This window comes from Mus caroli, unplaced genomic scaffold, assembly GCF_978045245.1.
Source record: "Mus caroli unplaced genomic scaffold, Mus_caroli_1 scaffold_17, whole genome shotgun sequence".
NCBI classification, from domain to species: domain Eukaryota; kingdom Metazoa; phylum Chordata; class Mammalia; order Rodentia; family Muridae; genus Mus; species Mus caroli.
Window position 1 is genome coordinate 74,163,199 of NW_028227272.1, and position 25,229 is coordinate 74,188,427.

Here is a 25,229-nt window from a genome sequence, read left to right on the forward strand (position 1 = left end):
CCAACCCATTTTCTGTAGTTTCTTAGAATAGAGTCCCTGTATTTACTTATTAAACAGGGTGCCATATCAGTGCCTCGGTAACATGAAAGTGACACCTGATGTCAAAATAAAACACAAACATACTCATTAACTTCATGGTTACTTCAGTTTTACTGAAAGAAACAGTTTACCCTGGAAGGAATTTCTAGTCAGACATAAGTTCTGTAGTCCTGTGACTCATGTTCTCAATCCCTTCCATGAGAACATTTTACAAAATCATACAGCCAGTGAGTTTCAGGCTATTTTAATTTTTTTCTATCATGCTAACGGAAAACCTTCCTAATTTTGTAGCCTTTGTTTTATTTGTGTTAATTTGTTCACTATGCTTAAAATAATAGGACATTAAAAATAAGTGTTTACTTTAGTACACCTTCAACTAGTTTATATGAAAAATATTCTGCATGAGTTTGAGTTCTGTTGTGCTTCCAGGATTGTCAGAACCAACATCATGCTTTTGAGACTGAACAGTAGCACAAAGGGCTTATTTTTAAAGGGTGTCTAGGGCCACCTCCAGACAGTTCTTTTACAGGGTCCCTGTAGCTATATTCATGAAGGTTTTTCTTTTCTTTCACCTTTAATCCTATGTATGTGAGTCTTTGCATGTAGGTTTGTGCACATGTGAGTGCAAGTGCCTACAGAATCCAGAAAAGGACATTGGGTCCCTGTGACTTGGAGTTGGAGGTTAGTGTGAGATGCCTGATGTGGGTGCTGGAAATTGAACTCAGTTTCGCTGCAAGAGCAGGATGTGCTCTTCATCAGGGAGCCATGTCTCCAGGCCCCCTTTCTGTCTTTACAATAATAGATTGAGCTGCTAGTAAGTCAATATCGAAGTCTCAACATGGATTGCAACTTACTAGCTTACAGTTCACTTTTGTTAATGGAGATCTTACACGTTGTCTCAAATGCTAGAAGTACTAACAGTTCTTAATTATAACAAATTCATCTCTATAAAATATGTGTGATAGTAAGATTGGTTTAAAATACAGTATACATTTTTTAATGATTTGGCAATATCTACCAATATCTACCAGTTTTATCATTTTTTAATGATTTGGCAATATCTACCAGTTTTAACTGGCAATATCTACCAGTTCTATCTTGTGTTTTGATAAACACAAGATACTTAAATATTAGCTCAAGATCACAACAACAAAGCAGGGAATTTCCTTTGGAGATGATGAAAATTGAGATAAGTAGAGCACCCTAAATGTGTTACAAAATAACACTCTTAAGATAAACCTTTCTTTTAAAAGACAAAATACTGTTCTTGACCATTACTTGTGATTCCATTGCCAAAGTCTATTTGGATACATATTTCTAGAGTGGAAGAAAATGTGTACAACATTAAAATTCACTTATATTTCAAATAGGAATAAAACTTGTAAGTGTCCTTATTCATATTTTGTATTTGAACTCATGTCTATTTTTGATTAAGAAAGTTCTGGTACACATTGCAACGACTGAAGCAAGCTGCCCAGATATTCCCTGCGCTGTTGCCATCTGCTGACTGAGACATTGGGGGCATTCAAGTTCTAAGCCTGTTGGTTAAACAAGACTGTGAAAGCCTTACCCTTCCAAACTGCTGGGATTAGAGTAGGTCATAATCTTAACTTCATAGAGTTGCAACAAAAAGCTTTCTGGGGTAACTAGGACTGTTTGCCTCAAATACTACCATTCAATGTGACTCTGGTCTTTAGTATTTTTATATACTTTAAGTCTAAATGCTTTGATGAAAGCTACCTGAAGTATCCGGTATGCAAAAAGAAAGGCTACGGTTTCGTATTACAATTTGATTAATAAACCTGCCTGTAATATTTACTTTAAGGTGGTTTCATTTTATATGTAGTGAATAGAGATAGTATATAAAGAGATTATAAACCTCTGCGTGTAAAGAGATTGCTTCCATTGTTGTCTTTCTAATCTGCTTGCCAATGGTTTTCTCCTACAGAAACCTGCAAACACCACAAGCCAACCACCTTCTAGCCAGCAAGGTGTAGAGGTGGAGATTCCCCACTTAGGGAAATTTGTGATTGAGTCAAAAGAGGGAGGGTACGATGACGAGGTACCTTGGTTGCAGTGCTCGGCACGGTTTGCTCTCACTCTTTGCAGATATGGACAAGCACAGTAGGCATGACTGTACCCACACGCTTCATGTCTGTTGCTGCATAACCTACAGCTTTGCCTTTGATGGTGTGAAGCCTTGCCAGTTACTAACAGAACCTGGATATTAAATATAAGATGAAAGCAGCAAGCTTAGAGAATAGATGAAAAGAATGATTTTTTTTTTTTAACATCAGTTTACTCTCAGGCTGATAATTAGAGTAAGATTTGCTTAATTATATAGTGCCCATATTACTTTAAAAATAACTGATATTTTCCTAGCAGACTACTAAATTACTTGTATACTTTACTTTAGACTTTGTCCATCATTCCCTACCACCAGAAAGCCCTACAGAATGGCTGCAAGATGGGTAATTGATAGTCTTGCTGCTGTTGACTCATGCTGTAACAACAAACAGGATGCCTGGTGGGCATCACTGAATGCCTGCCAGTGCCTTCTTCTCTGTGGGCATCCCATCTTCCTCCTTCTCTGCTGATTGTCTTAGCTACTGAGTTGTTCCACCAGCCTCCAGCTTTGTTCTTTCTCATGATAAAGTTCTTTTCCACCCAGTAAAAACTGAGATCTTTTGTTTCTCTCTCATTACTTTGGACGTATTTTCCCCTTGAAATTCTTTAGGTGGTTCTTTTCTGTGTTTGAGAGAGGACAGATAAGCAATTTTTTAAGTAAGAGATGGGGAAGCTTGGATGATTTGTGGTCAGAGAGATACCACAGCTTTTTAGTGGTTGTATCTTTGGATAAGAACTGAATGTGTGTGAAATATACTTAATTCCTGAAAAATTTATTCCTGAATTTTAATTATGATTATGTAAAAATTAATCATCAAATTTGGAAGTATTATAAGACATAGTATCACTGTACCGTTATGAGAAAGCATGCCTACTGACAGGCTAGATTTAAGAGAGAGGGAATGATCAAAGGACTTGGGTAAGCAGGCAATGAATGGTGGACACGTGCAACCTTCCATGTATGATCTAGAATAAAGAATGAGGGACAGTTTCAGGGAACGCGAGGGAGTGACCACAGACTCTTAACTGCACTGAGACAGCGTTGTGGTACTTATTTCTAAGACATTGGAAAGGCAAGCAGCCAGGGATGAGCCATTTTCTAGAACGTAAGTACTGTCTATAGTATATATAATACTACCTTACATTGTTCCGTGTTTGCTCTTATACAAACTCATCCAACTTAATGAAAGTACTCACGTATTACAAAGCATCCAATTGCTTGTTTTCAGTGTGAGCTGGTTTTGGCATTTGTGAAAGAATTGTGACTACTCTCTCTATTGAGTATACTACCTTTGGTGGGGAAATTTCTGCCCTTAGAGCTGTATGTTTGGATGTACTCTGTTGGCATCCTTGCCTAACAGTGCATGTGCCTTGAGACTCTCGGTTGCTTACAGATACACTGGTTGCACAGTTGTACGAAGGGCCTTAGCCTGGGAGCAGGAATGAGATTCAACTGGAGTTTTCAGGCTATTCATTTATTTACTAAGTGTTGGTGCCAGTTTTGAAATGGTTCTCTTGGAGAAGTATTCACTTTCTGCTTTGTCCAGAAGGGGGCGCCTTCTTACAATTCTGCACTTTAGAGAGAATGCTTTCTGATCTTTGTACAGACAGGGGCATCCTGTAAGCCATCTGGGCCACTGCCCAGAGGACTGAATGGTGCTTTGACTCGTACATCAGAAAACATTTGCTCTCTTATAAATGCATAAGTGGTAGAAAACAAAGGCTTTTAAGTTGCATGCAAACAGCTTGTTTCATTTTGTTAAAGGTTTTTTGCCTTTGTGTCTGCATTTTCCTGTTAACCGTTCAGAAACGCTTCCCTTCAATCTCTCTGGCAGATCATGATGACACCCAGTATGCAAGGTATTATCATGGCGATAGGTAAATCCAGGAGTGTGTATGACAGGGGTGGCCCTGAAGCCGGGTTCTTTAAGGTACTACTATTACCACTTTCATTTTTTTCTTTTTAATGTATTGTCTTCTAGCACCTTATCTCTTTAAAGAAATTTCTGTTTTCCTGTCTGAATTATGACAATCTGGTATTCTAGGAGCTGCTTGTGTGTAAGAATCCAACATTTCTTTTTTTTTTTATGCAAATAATTTTTAAAAAATGAAAATATTTCACCTGAGTTATTGCAGTAGCGTGTGTCTCCCTCATTGCCAGTAATGTAATCAAGACATTAAGGGTACCGGAAAACAGTGACATGGGCTGTGGAACTGCCTCTGGTCACAGTTTATTTCTTGTGTAGAGGTCACACTGCAGGTCAGTATTGCAAATGCTCCCTTTAATTTTCCTGTTGACTCAAAACTAGTTCTGTTTTTCAAAAGTATTGATTCCGTTCTTAGGTTTTGTTTCATCTTCCTTGTTTTGCATCTATTCTGAGTTTTAAATATTCTCCTCAACTCAAGAAATGGGAGAGCGTCCCGTTGCTTCCTTTCACTGTCCCACGCATTCCTTTTAAGTGTGTGCACTCTCCAGAGCCTTGTTGTGTGTCCTTTTCATTGGAAAGATAAGCAACATCATGTCCAAGGCATTACTTTCTGAGATTTACCAAAGACCTCGTGTGTGCATGTGAGCGCACCCACACTCGTTTACCCCAATACCCTAAAGCTTTTCCTTCACCTTCTATACGTTCTCATCACCTCTACATTGTCATCACCTCTACATTGTCATCACCTCTACACTGTCATCACCTCTACACTGTCATCACCTACTCTCTTCCTCAGAAGCCAGACCCTCTGAACAGTGTATAGAACAGAAGCGGTGTACTAATTTGCCTTCTCAATAAGTCCTTATGGATTTGTTAGAAAGTATCAATTTTACTGATATTCCCTGGCCTTTTTGAATATCCAACTTGAAGTGTTAAGTTGCAAATTTCTGTTACTATGGTTAAAGAACAAATTGAGCAGCCTTTTAAGATCAAATGTAAGAACTTAAAAAAAAATTCTCTTCCTTAAAAAAAAAAAAAGATGACAGGGCCACCAGAAAAAAGGTAGAGAAAGGAGACTGGAGTAGCTTGTGCATGTGTTGCTGGCTGTGCTCCTTATGGGTGGCTGGAGCTATAGATGGTATTATTTCCTTCCCTCTGTTGGACCTTTCATTTCCCTCTAATTGCCCCCCACCCATACACTGAATGTATTTGACACCAGTTCCTCCCTCTACCAGTTGCTTGAGTCTTCTCTTACTTTCTTTTTACCAATTTTAAATGCTTTTTAACTTTTATTTTCTGTCACTCGATATTTTGCATACATTTCTGTTACATAGCATTTCTTCAATTGAAGCTTTTATTCAGTGCTCACAGAGGCCAGAAAAGGACATCAGATTCTCTTGGAACAGGAGTCCCAGATGGTTGTGACCCAACATGTGGGTGCTGGGAATTGATCCCAGGTCCTCTGGAAGAACAGCCAGTGCTTTAACCACGGAGACCTCTCCAGCCTGCTGTTACAATTTTGTATTCTCAGAGCAATAGGAACCTCGGTTACCTTTAGCCATGCACAGCTCATTGATTTGAAACCTGTTATTGTTGTTCCCGTGGATGTTCACTTGATGCATTTTCTATATTTCATCCATTCCTCGCCTCCTCGAGTACCAGGTACTAATGTACAATGAAAGGAAGAGCTTAGAAAGAGAATGGGAAGTGAGGTTCTGAAGTGGGGATTGGTTAGACAGATTGTTCGGTAAGTTCTACCTTTTAAAATACAATAAATCTGCCTTTCAAAATATAGTAAATACCACACTTAATAGTCTTTGAATCCCAGATTAGTAAGAATTTTCGGGAATCATTACAGAAAACTGGCAGTTTGAAGACTCACTAGTGGCTATTAACATATGAGCCTGTGACCTTTATTATATTTAGAATTCTCCGGTGTCTCTTTCCCGTACCCATACATACATCCGCCTCTCCACAATTCCCTGGGACTCTTCATCAGCTCTGCGTGCACACATCACTTGTAAGGATGAGCTGCCACTGACCAGGATGAAAACCTAGTATTGGCCATGATGGCTTCTCCACCCTACCTGTGCTCCTTGAACTATATACTCTACATGTTATTCTTTTCAGGGCCTAATATCTAATAACTTGAGAGGAAAGGTTATTTTCTCTGTATCTTAACATTATCAGAAAAACCTTAAGTTGACTTTACAGAACTTTTTTTATTGTGAGAAAAATAAAATTTAACTCTGAGCTTGATTAAGTACTTTCAGCTTTACTTACTAATGCGTTATCATCAGACCAATTTTTGTGTTATTGACTGTTAGAATGCATGTGTGCGTGGCAGGATACACACACCTTAACTCACATGTAGAAGTCAGAAGTCAACTTTGTGGAGTCTGTCCTCTCTTTCTGCCTTTATGTGGGCTCTGAATGGAACCCAGGATGCCAAGCTTATAGCACAAGTGCCTTTATCTGGTGAGACATCTCACCACACACATTGGTCTTCAAAGGATATATTTGATTGGCAGTGATTACCTTATGAATTATAGGATAATAGGAAATTATCCTGTGGGAATGTCATCTTACAAGAAATAGGCTTGAGTAGTGAACTGGTTTGATTTAACCTTGACTTAGAGTCACACAAAGGCCTTCCCACTAAGGAGTCTACTGTATGTACGTAGTATGAAAGAGTTAATAGGCAGGCAGACTGGGCTAAGGTATTCTACCAGATCCGTTCTCAAGCTGTCTTCTTTTGTTGAGACCCGTTTCCATTTTAAGAATAAAACAAAACACCCATGAAAGGAGTTACAGAGACAAAGTTTGGAGCTGAGACGAAAGGATGGACCATCTAGAGACTACCATACCCGGGGATCCATCCCATAATCAGCCTCCAAACCCTGACACCATTGAATACACTAGCAAGATTTTGCTGAAAGGACCCAGATATAACTGTCTCTTGTGAGGCTGTGCCGGGGCCTAGCAAACATAGAAGTGGATGCTCACAGTTAGCTATTGGATGGATCACAGGGCCCCCAATGGAGGAGCTAGAGAAAGTACCCAAGGAACTAAAGGGGTCTGCAACCCTATAGGTGGAACAACAATATGAACTAACCACTGCTCACAGTTAGCTATTGGATGGATCACAGGGCCCCCCAATGGAGGAGCTAGAGAAAGTACCCAAGGAACTAAAGGGGTCTGCAACCCTATAGGTGGAACAACAATATGAACTAACCAGTACCCCCCAGAGCTCGTGCCTCTAGCTGCATATGTACCTGGTTGGCCATCATTGAAAAGAGAGGCCCATTGGTCTTGCAAACTTTATATGCCTCAGTACAGGGGAACGCCAGGACCAAGAAGTGGGAGTGGGGGGGGTAGGGGAGTGGGGGGGAGGGTATGGGGGACTTTTGGGATAGCATTGGAAATGTAAATGAAGAAAATACCTAATAAAAAATTGAAAAACAAAAACAAAACAAACGAACAAAACCAGACACTGTCTGGGGACTGGGAGAAAATCAGTAGATAAGTGTGGTGTGCAAGCATGAGGCTCTAGTTTGATTCCGAGGACCCCATGAAAAGTGTATGAAGGTCCATACTTTTGATGCTAGCTCACAAGAATCACAATGGGGAGGCACAGACAAGTGGATCCCTGGAGCTCACAGGCCAGACAACCTAGTGAATGAATTCTAGTGAACGATCTTGTCTCAAAAATAATCAAGTAGTGGTGAGGGCGACACCTGGGTTAATGTCTGGCTTCCATACATTTGTACACACACACACACACACACACGCACAATCACACATGCTGCATGGAAATGCACTCACAAACACACACATGCACATACAAAAAAAAAAAAGGAAGAAGAAAATCTTTAAGTGAAATGGTTTAAAGAGAAAGTTCCCCAAAAAGGCAAATTAAAATTGCTCCAATGAGAAAAATTAATATCCAAGAGAGATTAAAAATCAAAGAACAGTTGTAAAGGACTGGCTGTTATTAAGTATTTGTACACGCTGGATGAAAAGACCATACGGTAATATGAGAATAGCTTCTTATTTTCCTTGAAAGACGTAAAACATCTTTTTTTTTTTTTTAAGAAAGAAACTATTGTCTGTAGCTCCTACAGTTGTGTACTCAGGGTTTTGTGAGATAAGTGGACTTCTGTATTATGAAATAAGGTTCTCGATAGGGTATCATTGCCTCACAGTAATTATTCCAAGCTGATACCACATGGTCACTTCCTTCTGCACCTTCATACCTATTACCACTGCTGCACCTTTCTTTAACTTTGATATGGAAAGTAAACTTATTTTAATTTATAAAATGACTTAAAAGTCCAGTGGTAGTAGGTTACACCCCAATAGATTATCACATAAGGTACAGATGTCCATGTAACTATCAATCAGGCCATGAAGTGGAACTCCCGAGGTGCTCCTGGGTGACTCACCTCTGTGCTCCTCCCTGTAATCTTCTTGACCAATTGTAGCCATGCCTTTCTGTTGGTAGTGTTCCTGTTGGTGTGACACTGTACCTTATATACTTGTAATACTTTGTTCTTCATTCTTTTTAGTGTGTCTCAGTAGCATGTTTAGAATTCTGTATCATTGAATGTACCTGTAGTTTGTAGTATACCATGTGGACATAATGGTATTCCATTGTAAGGCACTTGATTGATTTAACGGTTTATAAGGCGCGGCACCCAATGGAGGAGCTAGAGAAAAGACTCAAGGAGCTGAAGGGCTTTACAGCCCCATAGGAGAAACAACAATATGAACCAACAAGTACCCCCAGAGCTCTCAGGGACTAAACCACCAATACATGCAGACTTCATGGCTCCAAGTGCAGATGTAGCAGAGGATAGCCTTGTGGGACATCAATAAGGGGAGAGGCCCTTGGCCCTGTGAAGGCTCAATGCCACAGTGTAGGGGAATGCTAGGACAGGGAAGCGGAAGTGGATGGGTTAGTGAGCAGGGGGGTGGGGGTAGGATAGGGGGGTTTTGGGAGGGGAAATGAGGAAAGGGGATAACATTTGAAATGTAAATAAAGAAAATATCTAATAAAGCATTTTGTTAAAAGGAAAAAAAAAAAGGCATGGCCCTAAACCCAGTGGATACCGTTAGTATAGTTTTGGGTTGGACTTCTTCCTGAGTGAATCTAGATTTCTAGTAGGGAAGAAAACATTTATTAGATTGCTATATATGATAAAGGAAAATGGAATTAAGAAGGGATTACATAAAATAAAAGACTGAGTTGGTATCTAGAGATCTTCTTAGAGGAAGTAATATTTAAACAACTAACACATTCATGGAAGTATAAACTATGAATAATTTTCTCCATCAGCTGTTTCCTCCATCTCCTTCTGGGGTTAGCTATATTTACTTAAACTTAGCCATATATTTATAATTTTTCTATCCCTAAACTTATTTACTGTATTAAAAACTTAGAGTAGGATTATTCTTCTGTGTCCTCACCTTATTTTTTCCTGTAGTTATTTTTCCATAGTATGGTGAGCAGTTACCTAAGCCATAGTTCATGCATTTACCACATTATTTATGTCTGTGACACACTGAGGAGCCCATGGAACCACAATCTCAGCATTCGTACAGCTCACTCCTGTTCTAGGTTAAGAAGTGGGTGCAAGGTCTCTGTGATGATGAACCTAGTTTTAAATCCAAGTTTTCTCTCTTGGTGATTTCATTGAGACATCATAAAATCAAATACATAATCTATTTAGGAGGAACTCTTAGATAGTATCTGCCACAAACAAATTGAGATTGTTGGTTGTGATAAGTGATTGATAGTTTTGTTGCTAGATGCTTGGGCCATTTCCAGTTACTAACATTATTCTATCACTAAATACTTGGCACAAATATAGGAGACTAGAATTATGAAGCCAAAATGCTTGCAAATTTTAAGTGCTGTCAAATGACTGTCATATTACTTCACTTTATTGGAATTTAGCTCATTGACAGTTCTATTTGGCTTGTGTTAAGCATCAGTGTCTTTGCAGAAATATTTTGCCTACTGGTATTTAACATAACTGTCTTCGTTCATTTTATATTGAGGAGATATGTAAATATAAATATATGAATAAACATTTATTTATGGTAAGTGAGATATGATAACTCAGCAGTAGATTTCCAGTTGTATTTTCTGGTTTATAATCTGTATTTTATACTTCTTTGTGGTAAGAACTTTAATACGTACCTTTTTTATAAATATAAAAGTCTTTATGACTGCTAAAACTACTGAAATCATTCATTCCTATGATTTCATGCTTGGAACCTTGACTTAGATTATAGGATTTCAACTTTCTTCAAATGGAAAACTAATACTTCCAAAAAACTTTGTCTAATCCATGTTTTAATACTGATTTAAAATCCCATGTTTATCATATAATAAATAATTCTCCATTGGCAACTAGGATTGTATGTGTCTCTGTATTCTACTGGTGTATTTTTCTAAGCAATGAACATATTACTTCATGCGTTATTAGTATATTTGATGTTTTATATAAAAACACCTCATTTTTATTTTTTATAAATGAAATACTTCAAGAAACTTTTTCAGTTTTTATGATTTTTAGAATTGTTACTTTTCCCCTGAACTCTTAGTGAATTTGAGTTCATGTGTTAATTTAAGATGAAGTTGGAAATTATGTTTTAATAATTGGATTATTTTTAAAAAGTTACAGAGATATGGCTTTTCAATCTGTCATCCTTTGCTATGTCTTTTTATGAGGTTTCATCATTTTGTTAGGTAAATAGCTTATATTTTACATTGTTCTTAGATGCATAAATGTTTTTGTTACAAAATGGTACATGCAAGTTAGGATGAACAAGGATAATATATTTTAGAATATTTATCTTATTATAATCCTATGCTTTTTAACAAATTTACAGTGTAGTCGCTTATTATATCATTAAACTGTTCTCCCAAAAGTATCTCATTACTTTCATAATATCTGTTTAAGTGATATAAAAATATCTGGTTTTATCATGTTGACTATAGACTTTAGTACATATTCTTAATGTTAGAGTCATGGTAAGAAATTCATTTATTTAGTAACACATTATCAAGTTCGTAGTTGAAGGCTTTATTTTATTATAATTAGTACTGGAATGTAGACATTGGGCCTTTTAGAGTCAACCAGGTTTATTGACTACTATAATATTTCACATTATCTGCAATAATTATCCTAAAATATTTCTCAATGTAGACAGCCAAAATAATGAAACATATAATCAGAAACATGATAGAGACTCATTTGAGACAGTTTATCATGTTCGCTTTAATCCAGTGGCAGTTGTATACAACTCTGCTAGAAGAAACAGCACAGAAATCTGTCCATTTCTGTTAGTAGTTGAGAAAGTATACATGGAAAAGCGATGTGACTGGAGTCACCTTGGAAAATTAGGAGACTCACTGAGTAAATCCAGGAGATAAGCATATAAAATGCAGGGGCATATAACTTTTTAATGGTGATTAGGATACATTGGTTTTTAAAAGTACATGTAGCTCTCCTCACCAAAAATTGAAAAAATAAGATTTTAAAAGAAATCATTGTGAAAACTTTATATGTGCTACTTAAATATGCAGTGGCCCTGATAATCCTAAATGTCAAAATACATTTTATTTTTATTGTGCTCTTTAAGCACAGCAATAAGACTTGACAGTATATCTGGAGGGGAAAAGTCATTTTCCCCCACGGGGAGAGTATTTTTGAAAATCTTATCACTATAAAAAATGAACATCATCTTCTATTTGTAATGCTTTGTCGTGTAGAAGGGACTGACTAACCTTAAGTATTATTTACTTAATAATACTATAAAATAAATAAAATATTTCAACCCATGGTTTTAGTTATTTTCCCTCTAAAATATAGCAACATAGCTTATAGGATTACTTGAAGTTACTAACAAAAAGAAAGTGAAGGAAAGAAACTAATAAACCTTTTAAATTGAATGAAATTTTTGTAATGTGTGTTGCATGCAAGTATTTTTATGACTAGCAGAGCTACAACTTAGACACAAAAATAAAGGGAAAATTTGAATGTGTTATTTTTAATCATGTGGGCTTCATGTGATTAATTCATCAGTATTAGATATGTGAGTCTACAAATATTCAGTTATATATCATCTAGATTGTGCTCATATGTGGAAAAATATATTAATATTTTGTGTTATTAGTTCTCAAGTTTGAAGCATCTTATGATTAAAGAAACCAGTGATACTATAGCATCTATCATCACTATTACTATCGTCATAAAATCTAAATACTGTAATAGCAGTCATAGTCACTTGTGGTGACTAGGACCCAAAGCACCTTTCTGTGACTGCTGGTGAAATAGTTGTGTTAATGTAACTGCTCGCAAGAGCCCGCTTTCTTGTACAGGTCTGGGTGCTCTAGGAATGTTCAACTCCTCTGGAACTCTTGGTATGTAATCTAGTGTGGCAAATGCACACAGATGCACAACACATCTAGTGATGTCCCAAGAGAGACTTTGGCAAAGCTCTTGCACAGAAGTCTGAATTTCACAAAGTGATCCACACCATATGCAGATACACTGCGTCATCACTTCTGTGTGTAGTAACATAAGGACATTTGGAAGATGATGGGATAATGAAGGGCCTATGTAGTTGATCATTCAGAAAATTCTTTTAAAGTATGGAATTTGGGGACACTTACATGAACCAGTTTACTTACACATTAAAAGGTAAAAATGAACATTTAAATAATTAACATTAAAACAGTGATGAAGTTTAAGTTAATTAATAATAATTAATAAATTCTTTGCTCTTGTTTTCTAGGCAATTAAATTAGAGTATTCAAGGCTGGTTAAGTTGGCCCAAGAAGATACTCCACCAGAAACAGATTATCGTTTACATCATGTCCTGGTCTACTTTATCCAGAACCAGGCGCCAAAGAAAATAATTGAGAAGACATTACTCGAACAATTTGGAGATAGAAATTTGAGTTTTGATGAAAGGTAACCTAAAAACACAAAGCATCTACTTCATGTGTTCATACTTGTCTTATTCTGGTTTGGTTTGGCTTTGCTAATCTCAAGTGTAAGTGTTTTGTGTGCACAAAAACTATAACAAATATAGCATAAACCTACCTCCCATTAATTTGATTGTTTGCTTTTCCATTTCTCTTAAAGTTTCTATCTATGGCCTTTTAAAGTTTTACCTAAAAGTAATTTGGATAATTCAAATTATGGAAGAAAATGTGATTTTTTACCTTCTATACTGTGGAGATTTTAGGCTAGGTAATTTTATTGTCCGGCTTCCATGTGGCTTATCAGATACAGCAGCAACTCTAACCAATACTGAGAGAAGCCAGTCTCTTGGGTTAGAAAGACCCAAGCATCTCCCATATATTCCCAGGAGCCACTGGAAGCTGGAGGTGAGTTTGCTTCTCTGAGACAATCCATGAAGAAAGTTGAGTGCATACAGAAAATAGGAATTGATAATTCCTATTTTGACATAAAATAGTTATTTTTTTCACTTGCCAACTATGTTTTGGCAGAATCTGTTATAAAACTCCTAATGTTATTTTTTTTTCTTGTTAGTCTGAATTTCATTTTAAAAAGACTCCAAGTATAGAATTTCAAGATACTAAATGTTACTTTTTTTTTTTTTCCTGAAACACTTTATAACCATGATTTGTCTTTTGGAACTCATTGTATAGACCAGGATAGACTCAAACTCAAAGAGATCTTAAATCTGATTTCTGAGTGCTGGAATTAAAGGCGTGCACCACTGTATCCAGCCCTTTTTTAATTCTTTAAAATTTTTGTTCATTTTTGTGTGCATTGTTGGGGGTTGTAAGACATGCTTGACATGGTATATGTGTGAAGTTACTTGTGTGTGTTGCTGGGGTGCTGAAGGGGGTGAGACATGCCTCCTGTGGTAAATGTGTGAAGGTCAGAGGACCACTCTAGGCACTTGTGAGAACTTCTGATTGACAGTGATCAGGCCACCAAACATTTGCGTCATCCCACTAGCACTTGTGGAGATTTTGTTTTTATGTTTGGAAATTTAGTTTTATGCAACATGCTTTTATGGTTTTTATGGATTTTGTTTTTAATTTAGAAATGCCTTTCTTATATTTGAAGGTGTCACAACATAATGAAAGTTGCCCAAGCCAAACTGGAAATGATCAAACCTGAAGAAGTAAACTTGGAAGAATATGAGGTAGTGTGCTTTTGGGAAATACTGACCTCTAGCTGACACATTGCATACGTCATAATGGAGAATGGAACAAAATGTTTTAAATGGCTAAAGTATTTTAAAGAAAACCTTTGGTTTTTATGTTTATAAGTGCTCTTTATTTCATAAACTAGTTCTCAATTACTTCTATAGATAGTTTTTCTAGCTTAATAAGTGCAATTTACTGCATTAATGTTGAAATTGCAAATGAAGAGCCTGCTGAACGTTCTCCTAAGCACTGCGGGTGTATTGACTGATTTAATCCAGATATTAGCCTCCAATTCCATGGGACAATGGCACAGAGTGGTCCTCTTACCTCCACACAATTACCCTGGGAAGCGTGTCTCTCTCTTCCCCACAGCCAACACACACACACACACACACACACACACACACACACAAATAAATTTTTAAGAGAATGTTTAAAAACAGCCAGATGTGGTGGTACATGCTTTCTATTTATTATTTGTTTTATTATTACTGGTCTGTACATGAGCACAGGAGGCACAGGGATAGGAGCTGAACTGGCTGAAGGTTTCACAGGTAGGAGTTTACCGCTCTCTGACAGCAGACAGAACCTACAAGTCTAACTGCCGTTCTGTCTACTCTGATTATTTGCTATGTTTTCTGCTTTCCCGTTGATCCATACTATATGTTAGAAAGACATTAAACAATCATTTTAGCCATCACGTGGCGTCTGACATGGTGATCCTCAGACAGTGCTGTCTATGAGTGTGTGCATGCACACTTGTCTCATGACTAATGAGATCTGTCTGGGTGTATACAAAATCCTTTGTTAACATTGGTTTGAAAATATATTTTAACTTACCAAATTTGAAATGTAGTGTCTATTTGTGCTTTTAAAATTAAATTTGAAAATTTTACTTTTATGTATGTCTTTCATTAATCTTTGGTCTTATTTACAAACTTTTTATTTTGCTGCTTAGAGTTTCTAAGGCAACTTCAGAATAGGTAACAGGATCTTGTAGAATTTTACCTTTTTATGGTTATCAACTCATAGTATCAAAATTATGACTTGCAAGGATTGAAATTGTGTGTTCGGTGAAGGGCCATGTAGAGAGTGCCCTCCTCTATTTGCCCGTCAGAACGGAGCCGGAGCAAGTTTACAAGTTTGGGTGGAACTTTCTTTAGATAAACCTTATATTGAATTGTTTATTTTTTAACTAATTTTTATTAAACATCCTTTAAAAATCAGGGGTTTTGCTGTTGCTGTTGTTTGTTGGCCCTGAGTGTCCCTGCCTACCATTGCTTGTGGGATAGGGGGGCTTACTTTTCACCGTATGTCAACAGAGTACTTGGCAACACAATTGAAATTCCCCCATATTTAATAATAAATAAATGAACTATGACATTTTTTATTTCCTTAAAATTCTATATCAAGCAACAAGTTGGAGCTCTGGGAAGAACTGCATCAATAGAATGTTCCTGTCTGTACTATTCTTTTTTTTTTTAATTTTTAATATTTTTTTATTACGTATTTTCCTCAATTACATTTCCAATGCTATCCCAAAAGTCCCCCATACCCTCCCCCCCACTTCCCTACCCACCCATTCCCATTCTTTTGGCCCTGACATTCCCCTGTATTGGGGCATATAAAGTTTGCAAGTCCAATGGGCCTCTCTTTCCAATGATGGCCGACTAGGCCATCTTTCGATACATATGCAGCTAGAGACAAGAGCTCCGGGGTACTGGTTAGTTCATATTGTTGTTCCACCTATAGGGTTCCCTTTAGCTCCTTGGGTACTTCCTCTAGCTCCTCCATTGGGGGCCGTGTGATCCATCCAATAGCTGACTGTGATCATCCACTTCTGTGTTTGCTAGGCCCCGGCATAGTCTCACAAGAGACAGCTATATCTGGGTCCTTTCAGCAAAATCTTGCTAGTGTATGCAATGGTGTCAGCGTTTGGAAGCTGATTATGGGATGGATCCCTGGATATGGCAGTCTCTAAATGGTCCATCCTTTCATCACAGCTCCAAACTTTGTCTGTGTAACTACATTTTATACTGAAGAATGTCTTCTGGAAAAAAAAAAAATTTGGTCATCCTGCCATTTTATTATTTTATGCCATATATTCTTAACCTTCTAGTAATATTAATTTCTAACTCCTGACTAAATGCCTGATAAGTATTATTACTACTATAATTATTATAATTATAGTTATTATTAAACTAAAAAGTAGTGTGCTAAGTTATTTACATTTTAAATTCATTTCTCTTTGTCTGCATATCTATCAGAACAGTGCATTGTTTTATATTCTTACCATAGTTTTATTCTTTTCATTTTTAATATTTTATATATAGGAGTGGCATGCAGATTATAAGAAATTCAGAGAAACAACTATGTATCTCATAATTGGACTAGAAAACTTTCAGAGAGAAAGGTAAGGCAGAGAGGATGAATATGGAAAAAAATGTTTGTCCTTATCATGAATTCTATTCAGTAATTCACATCTGATGCAAAATATCCATAGAATACACGTTAGGGAAAGTTTTACCTCAAAACAACTTTAAATGATAGAATATTTCAAATTTAGTACAATATTAAATATTCTCACTCTAAAGTATATTTTGTTTTTACTCTAAATCCAAAAGGTTGGCATTTGTGTTTTTGTTTTTCATAGTTTCTTTTTGTTTCGTTAAAGTTTGATCAATAGTTTCCCACATGTACACATTGCATGTTCACAGTCATATTGACCCTTGACCCTCTCCCATCTCCCTCCCTGACCTCTGCAACTCTGCCCCACCAAGCTCCCACAAGCATTCATGTCTGTTCTTTTCTGGTTTTGTTTTTCTTTTTCTTTTTTTCCTTGCCCACTGAGTTGACCAGAGCTGAGTTAAAACATGGTTTATTGTGACCATGAGCTTGGATACGCCTTTTAGAGCCTAGAGAGCTATAATGGAAAGTTTTGTATGAAACCCATCCATAAAATATGGGAACAAAGGGGCCCAGCATATATAACTAGTTGCATTCCCTACAGTGAACCTGGGACATCACTGGTGACTATATTCTTCCTCATCAAAGTTTGACTTACATCAGAGGCCAGCCTTGTGTCATCATCTGAATCCCCAGGTACCATAAACAGAGCCTCTGTGAATGTAAGGTATTCAGTGATAGTATCCTTGCCTGGTATGCACAAGGCCTAAGGTTTAGTCCCATTGCACAGCCACAAAAACAAAACAAAACAAAACAAAAAAACCCAAGTTTTTCTGTAAAAACTTCTAAATGATACATCTTAAATTGAAGATAATTTTAAATTTTCAATGTATAAACTTGTTATTTTAACTTTTTTCTTTTTCTAATTGAAAGTAGATTTTTTAATATAATTACCTGTTCCCCTCCTCCATACCCTCCACACTCTCCCACCCACCCAAATCCATACCCTTTCTTTCTGTTATATAATACAAATAGTCATCTTAAAATAATAAAATAAAAACATCAGTATTTTAACTTGTATTATGAAAACATTTCATGTACTGTTTGTTTCTGTTATTTGCTAGCTTATATTCATTTTTCCATATATTATATAATTTCTAACTTAGTATCAAAATACTTAACCTAGTCATTGTTTTAAAAGAGACTGCTTTATTTTCAATGCGGTGTCTTTCTGAAGCCAAACAAAATGACTACTGACCTATTGCTTCCTTTGTTCGCGTTAATAAACTGTAGGAAATTCCCACTAAGGCAATGGCGTGGTTTTAATGACAAGTAGGCACTTATTTCCAGGATGTAACTGTCCAACTGTCCAAGGTACTGCTAACCTTGAATGACAAGTTAAGTTTCTGTAGGTATAGATTCAGTTTCTTAGTAGTACTGGCCACATTCTTTGATCCATTTATGACCAGTGCCCACTCTATAGAGTAGAGTTTCTGCTGAGGACCTACCCTCGTCTAGCCACAGCCCCTTAGCCTACTGATGCTGCCTGCCGTTTATGAGGTTGGTTTTGTACCTGGGTATGTAAATACTATCCGAGTGGTCAGCCACTCCCATAATGCTTGTGCTGCTGTTGTCAGTGGGCCTGTCTTTCCAAACTAGTCATTTTTGTAGTTGTGCTGTCTTCAGCAGTAGGAGCTTGCCCTCAAGTCAAGTGTTACTAAAGACAGTGCAGCTTGTAATGTTTGGGGGTCTGTGGAAAACTCAGTGGTCAACAGTTCCAAAAGAAATAACTCAGACAGGGCACTCAGCTTTTCATTTATTCTCTTCTGGTGTCTAGTAGAGGCATTGTTGACCTGTTATAGTGTAACTCTATTTTAAGGGGTGTGTGTGTGTGTGTAGATGTATCTATGTATGTATGCATGCATGCATGTATGTATTAAGCTTATGTAGTATATATCTTTTTAAAATGATCTTTGGTGGTGTTTACCCCTCCCCATACCAGCTCCTATGTCCTCCCCTCACTCGCCCTTCCCAGTTTAACCATTCTTAATTTATGCCAATACGTTTCCAAATTGGAAGTATGTTTTCTGTTTCCATCTCACTATCTCCTTTGGGCATTTTTCTTTGATGTTTTTCTCAGAGGCCAGAAAATTTTCTCTTCATGCAAAAACCTGACTTAACAGTCACTGCATGGGCCAAATGATCCATGTAACTATAAAGTAAACAAAAATAATCTGTTTATAGAAAAATATTGTGTTAAAAACATTGTTGGTCTCACATCAGAGTTAAATTTTGGTCCTAAGTGGAAACCATCAAACCCCGATATACAAAGACAGCAGGAGGACTCCTGAGTGCTGTAGCTGAGGCCACTCTCGAGTTCTTTCCTTCTTCTGTCTTACTCCTCTGCCTTCATGCTTTGCTCTTGTTGAAATGGTGTGTTTGTTCATTTGATGCGCCGAACTTATTGTGTTGTAGAAAATAGACATTTCAATATACACTTAGATTGTCTTATAATTGGAAATTATAATATTGAAATACTAATACTGTGTGTTTATTTCAAGTTATATAGACTCCTTGCTGTTCCTTCTCTGTGCTTATCAGAATAACAAAGAGCTCTTGTCTAAGGGTCCGTACAGAGGCCACGATGGGGAGCTGATATCACATTACAGAAGAGAGTGCTTACTGGTGAGTGTAAATTGCAGGTGTTTGCATTTTCCTATGTTAGACACAGTTTACAGGCTTGCACATAGGTAATCGACTGTAAACACTGTCAGATAAAAATCATGATATCTGCATAAAGTATTTTTAATGATAAAACACTTTCCTTGATTTAATAATGCAACACTGTGTTCCTTGTATTTGCAGATTTTTATCATCATATTGCCATTCCCCTTTTGCTCTAAAGGGAGGACTAGGTCATGAAGAAAGATATTCTCTACAGCAAACAATTAGTTTCCTGAGAGTAGTAAATCATGCTGGACTTAGCTTGCGAACTTTCCTTGAACACACTAGCTTCTATTTGCAGTGGGAGACGGATAGTTTTTCTTCAGATCGTTTTGTCTCTCTAAATTATCACTAGTATTGTTATTATTGCTGTTTTTCAAGTTACTTTAAAAATGTTTTTAGTCTCCATTACCTAACTTTACATATATAGAGACTTTGATTAATGCATACTAAATCAGCTAGCTCTCCCAGATGGAATTACAAATTCCCCCACAATGTATTTGATTACGTTTAACTCACTATTTCCTGCCAGCTTTGCTCCCGTCTATAAGGTAAGCCACTGAGTAACAATTGTTTTCCCTGTTTAAGAAAGATGAGAAAAACCTCTTTAGTGTTGTTATATGCATTAAATGTAGGGAAAGAATTTTTAAGTGAATCTTTTCATGAAATATTTTCTCTTAGAAATTAGAACGACTCAGTTTACATCAATTTTAGTGTGGCGTGTTGTCTTCACAGGTTTCAATCAGACAACTGAAAGATACTGACTTTCTTTTCTTTCTCTATTGTCTCTGTTATCTACATAGCTTTTTCTGAGAGAGGTGTGTGTTTGGTGTGTATATTAGCAGCGTTATACCTGATGGCTATTTGTTCTGCTACTCGTTGAACATATTGATGCGGTTGTCTGCAGTATCATCATGTTCAGGCTCTCCTTTCTTAACTTGTGATGAAGCAAAATGTGTTCTCTTCTCTTGTTCCATTAAGAAATTAAACGAGCAAGCGGCCGAGCTGTTCGAGTCTGGAGAGGACGGAGACGTGAACAATGGCTTAATTATTATGAATGAGTTTATCGTTCCCTTTCTGCCCTTGTTGCTGGTGGATGACATGGAAGAGAAAGATATCCTTGCTGTGGAAGACATGAGGAATCGCTGGTGTTCATACCTGGGGCAAGAAATGGAAGGTAAGTTTGAGCAGTGCCATTAGGCCCCAGGGAGGGGCTCGGCAGCAGAAGAGGGCTTTGTCCTCTTCTGCCTGGTTTGATATTCTGGAGTCCGTCCTCCTTCACTCTATGGCCACATCCCTCCCTCCTTTACAAGCTAGCAAGTGCACATTTCCGTTGCCATGTATGTAAAAATCAACAAAAGCCAAGCTCAGATCCCCAAATGAAGGAAATTTCATGTGTTTGCCACTGACTCCTCTCTCATAAGAAGCCTGCAGAAGTGCCCCTTTCACCTCTCTTTGTGCTGAGAAAAATCTATTTGTATTTGCAGCAAACCTCCAAGAAAAGCTGACGGATTTTCTGCCAAAACTGCTTGATTGTTCTACAGAGATTAAAGGTTTCCACGAGCCACCAAAGTTACCTTCCTACTCTGCGCACGACCTCTGTGAGCGATTCGCCCGGATCATGTTGTCCCTCAGTCGTACGCCTGCTGATGGAAGATAAACCGCCAGGACTTCCCAGGGTCACCACAGAAACTCTGTTCTCACCGCGGCTTCCTGCCGCGAGGATTGCTTGCTGCTGCTAGAGTTTTTAACTTTTTATTTTAATAACTGCAAAAGACAAAACGACTATGCCGACCTTAGCCAAGACTGCAAACAATAAACCCGAGAATCGCATGGCACTCACCTTGTTTTATCCGAAACCGATGTATAATTACAAGTGAATTGATTTCTTGTGGCAAAAGTATGCTTTTGCTGCCTTCTATTGCAGTATTGCCTCTCAGTTTTCCTTACGAACAGCTTTCCATTTAGTCTGGAACCTCCAAGACTAAGCCATTAAGTGTTTAGCACTGTCTATGATACATAATATTTGGTAGCTTGTAAATGAAATCAAAGAATAAAGTTTTATTTCTGGCTACCTAAGTGTTTGTAAGCAGGTATATTGTATAATGGTGTGTATTTTAGTTCTATACATGAGTTTAGCCATGGGTGGACATTGGATGATGCATACAGTAATAGCCCTTTGTGTTAGTATAATGGAGCCATATTGGAAATGTACTGAGTATTTAGCACTTCACTGTGTCTATATCCACTGAGTTCTTGGACCTAAACATGTTATGTTCAGTCAGATTTCACTAAAGTGAGCAACTGGGTTTTAAGTCAAACTGCACTGAAACTTACAAGCTTTACTTAGATTAAACGTTTGTTCTTTTCTGTATGTATAAATAATACAAGGTGATTATTTCAAGAGAAACCTGAAAAAGTACTTGAATAAGGGCTATTGTGAAATTTAAAAAGAAAAAAATGTGCACATATACACACATACATGCACATACATGTATTCTTCATAATGGAGGGCAATGTTTTTCATTATATAATTATTCTATTTTTGTAAATTATATACTACTTTAATTGAGAAATGTCCTCTACTAATCAATGCTGTGAAATGAAATTGATACTGTTCAACTAGGAATTATAAGAATCTTAACTTTTTATTTGCCTCCTTTTTTTTCCCAAAAAAACCCGTAAAAGACGTAGACTATTTTATGAATGGAACTACTGTTTTAAGATCAATGAAGTGATGTTGTGAATGAAAATTTAGATTCATGCTTTAAAGGTAATCATGTTACCACCGATCTATTTTTGAATTTATAAAAATTCTTTATAACTGATACTTTGTTAGCATAGTAAAATATATCCTTATGCTATGTGTCTATTGTTTCTTGTAGCGTCACCAAACATATACTCTACAAGTGCCAGTCACTAAGAATCCAACAGCCCAGCCAGCCAGGGCTTCTCAACGTTCCTGCTGCTCGGACCCTTTAGCTCAGTCCCTCATGTTGTGGTGACCCTCAGCCATAAAATTCTTTTGTTGCTACTTCATAACTAGACTTTTGCTACTGCTATGAATTGTAATCTCTGATATGAAGGACATCAGATTATGACTGCAAAGGGGGTCGTGACCCACAGATTGATAGCCGATGCACTAGAGAAAGCTAACACAGCCACTTGTGAGATCATTTTGCCAAGGGAATATTGTGCAGTGAGGCAGCCAGGAGGACTCATGGGGCCCCGACCTGTGTAAAATGAGGTCTTGCATATGGTGGGCATCAAAGTGTGTTTGGGTTTAGAGTCCTTGTCCTTTTAAAGATCTAGAAACTTGTCACTGTGGTTGCCTCTGTGCTAGTTATTACACATGTTATGATATCCTATTAAAATGGCGAACTGCTTTATATTGATGTATGCAGTTGCCTGCCAGGGCACAAAAGGAGTCAAATACCAGGTGGACATTATTCTGTCAAGAAGCAAATCCAAAGAATTATGTGGTTCTTAGGCATGAGGTAAGCAGTATATTTAGTTCATAAGAAACTAGCTCTTGATCCTGTGGGACAGCTCAGTGGGCAAAGGAATTTGCCACCGAACCTGGCAATCAAGTTCAGTGCGGGGACCCCCCAGGGTAGCTGGAGGGCATTGACTCTCACAGGCTGTCCTGGGAACACACACAGACATGCTGATGATAATAACGAAACGGAATCTCACAAGCAAGTGTATTCATCCCTAGGATTGGACCTGAAACAGCTTAGTTATAACATAAGTGAGCTTCACCCACACCTAGACATCCAACATGTTTTCCTGAGGCCGTTTCCTCTGTTCTCAAGGTCTAGGTCTCATTGGAATTTATGTGACTTGTTGAGTTTTCAGTGTAACTTGTGGCTTGTGACTTAAGACATGGAGCTTCATAGAACAGTTATCCATGATGGGGTCAACATTCAAACAGGGTCATTTTGGTTCCTGTAAGTATTCCTATTCCCCTTTTACATTTTGAAATATTCAGGATATAAATCAGTTAAGAAAGAACCTAAGACTTAAATATTCATAGCTTAAGGGGACCAGAAACCATGAATAAACCTAAGATATTCTGGCAGTAGCTCATCCTTTAAGTCCCGAGTTTGCAGACACTGTGTTTAAGGGTATTAGTTCTCAAGAGGTTGGCTCCAGAGCACTGTTGAACCTATCTGGTATCATGTTAGCACAGGGAATTCTTGACCCTACATTCAGGCAGACCCCATCTTCGTGACCTTGTACATCTTTATTCATCTCCATCGAGGCTTCAAACATATGCTTGCTCTTTGTTCCACCCCAGAGTTGTCTCAGATCTTTGGGCTTGCCTTTAAAAATATCTTTTGTTCTCGAATTGTTTACTGCTTCTCCGGTAGTATTAACTTGTGCATCAGGAATGTATAAAAGCCACTATTTTTTAATTACTAAGTGCTGATGTCATATTAGTTGAGACAGGCTCTTCTATTTAACCAGCTCTAGCACTCTATATAGCCCAGGATGTCCTAGCATCAATAAGCCTCTTCCCTCAGCTGAGTATCTTTGTATTATTAAAATGCTTCTTAGGTGAGAACTGACTCAATACACAAGATTACATAGTTGTTCCACGTTTTTTTTTGTTGTTGTTGTTTTTTGTTGTTGTTGTTGTTGTTGATTGATTTTAATCCTACTTTGACAGACTGGGTAATTAAGGAGCGTGGACGAGTTAGATTTTTATTACTGCCTTTCAGTGACAGCAGGGCCTGAAAGTGTTCTATTTCCCCTAGACAGAAAGCACGCCTATTTTGCCATGTGTTCCACTTGATGCTGCACGTAGAGGGTTTGCACACGTAATTTATTGTCCTCCATCTTTTTTTTTTCCAGTTTGTTGGTGTTAGTTACTCTTGCTCTGCTTTCCAAGGTCTGTGACTTCCTAAAACATTTCTTCCATTGACTCTTTTCCTACCTGTATTCTTTGTTATTCATAAGCCAGTGATTTCTGACTGAAAACTCCTCTTGGTGTTAGACCGGTGTATTCCTATTGTCTGTCTTCTCAGAGCTGGGTATTTCAGAGAAGCTAGGCATGTTCATGGCCATAAAGCTGTAGATATTCCTGGATATTTCAAAGGTGCTTGAACCTGGCAGCTTTAATCCAAATTAAACTCCTCATTGTTTCATGGATCTGATGGCTCTTCTGCTTCAGTGAAGGATATAAGTCTAGAAATCCAGTATATATGTATATATTATCTTCACTAATGCCAAGTGTTGTCGAGGGAGCTCCTGAATCTCATGACTATTGCCCAACTCTGCCTTTGGACTATTGGATTTATTGAAGAGTAGCCTCCTGTCCTGGCTTTCTCCTACATTCCACCTTTCACACTGTGACTTGGTGACCTTCCTATGGAGCTGGTTTCATGTGTGTGTTTTCCGTGGCAGGACTGGACTCCTCTAAAGGGAGATGATGCTTTTTTTAATAGCTCAAGTACCTGCTAAAATATCTGGGAACTTTTCTGATTCACTTTTGCAACTTTTCTAACCCTTAAGACAACTGCTGGGCAAAGGAAAGGCAAGACTTCTAGGCTGATATAGGAACTCTGGGAAAGAATTAGGCATGGGGGATTTGACTATTGTGGCACAGAGATGCAAAAGACAGAAACCAGTTCTGAATGAGAGGCAATAGGCCATATGGCAAGACAAGGACTAGAATTAGTCAGGTTAGAGCTAGGTATGGGCTAGCAAGCTAAGACCTAAGCTCTGATAAATAGTAGTAAGTCTCTGGGTTGTTATTGGGACAGGTGGGTCAGAGACAGTCCAGTGATACTAAGGAGCTG

General features: G+C 37.6%; 1 protein-coding gene across 2 annotated transcripts in view; it reads left to right on the forward strand.

Annotated features, from left to right (window-relative positions):
* The window catches only part of Usp25 (ubiquitin specific peptidase 25), a 108,710-nt gene extending 86,414 nt beyond the window's left edge, over nucleotides 1-22,296 (forward strand). The window contains exons 19-26 of one of the 2 annotated variants that reach the window (XM_085832213.1): nucleotides 1,988-2,101; nucleotides 4,002-4,097; nucleotides 12,903-13,081; nucleotides 14,213-14,291; nucleotides 16,629-16,708; nucleotides 19,263-19,386; nucleotides 20,407-20,602; nucleotides 20,913-22,296. In XM_085832213.1, the coding sequence (XP_085688339.1) occupies nucleotides 1,988-2,101; nucleotides 4,002-4,097; nucleotides 12,903-13,081; nucleotides 14,213-14,291; nucleotides 16,629-16,708; nucleotides 19,263-19,386; nucleotides 20,407-20,602; nucleotides 20,913-21,085 (1,041 nt within the window). In that variant the 3' untranslated portion in view covers nucleotides 21,086-22,296. The remainder of the gene's footprint in view (nucleotides 1-1,987; nucleotides 2,102-4,001; nucleotides 4,098-12,902; nucleotides 13,082-14,212; nucleotides 14,292-16,628; nucleotides 16,709-19,262; nucleotides 19,387-20,406; nucleotides 20,603-20,912) is intronic. The other variant, XM_085832214.1, reaches the window with a different exon arrangement.
* The last annotated feature ends 2,933 nt before the right edge of the window (nucleotides 22,297-25,229 follow it).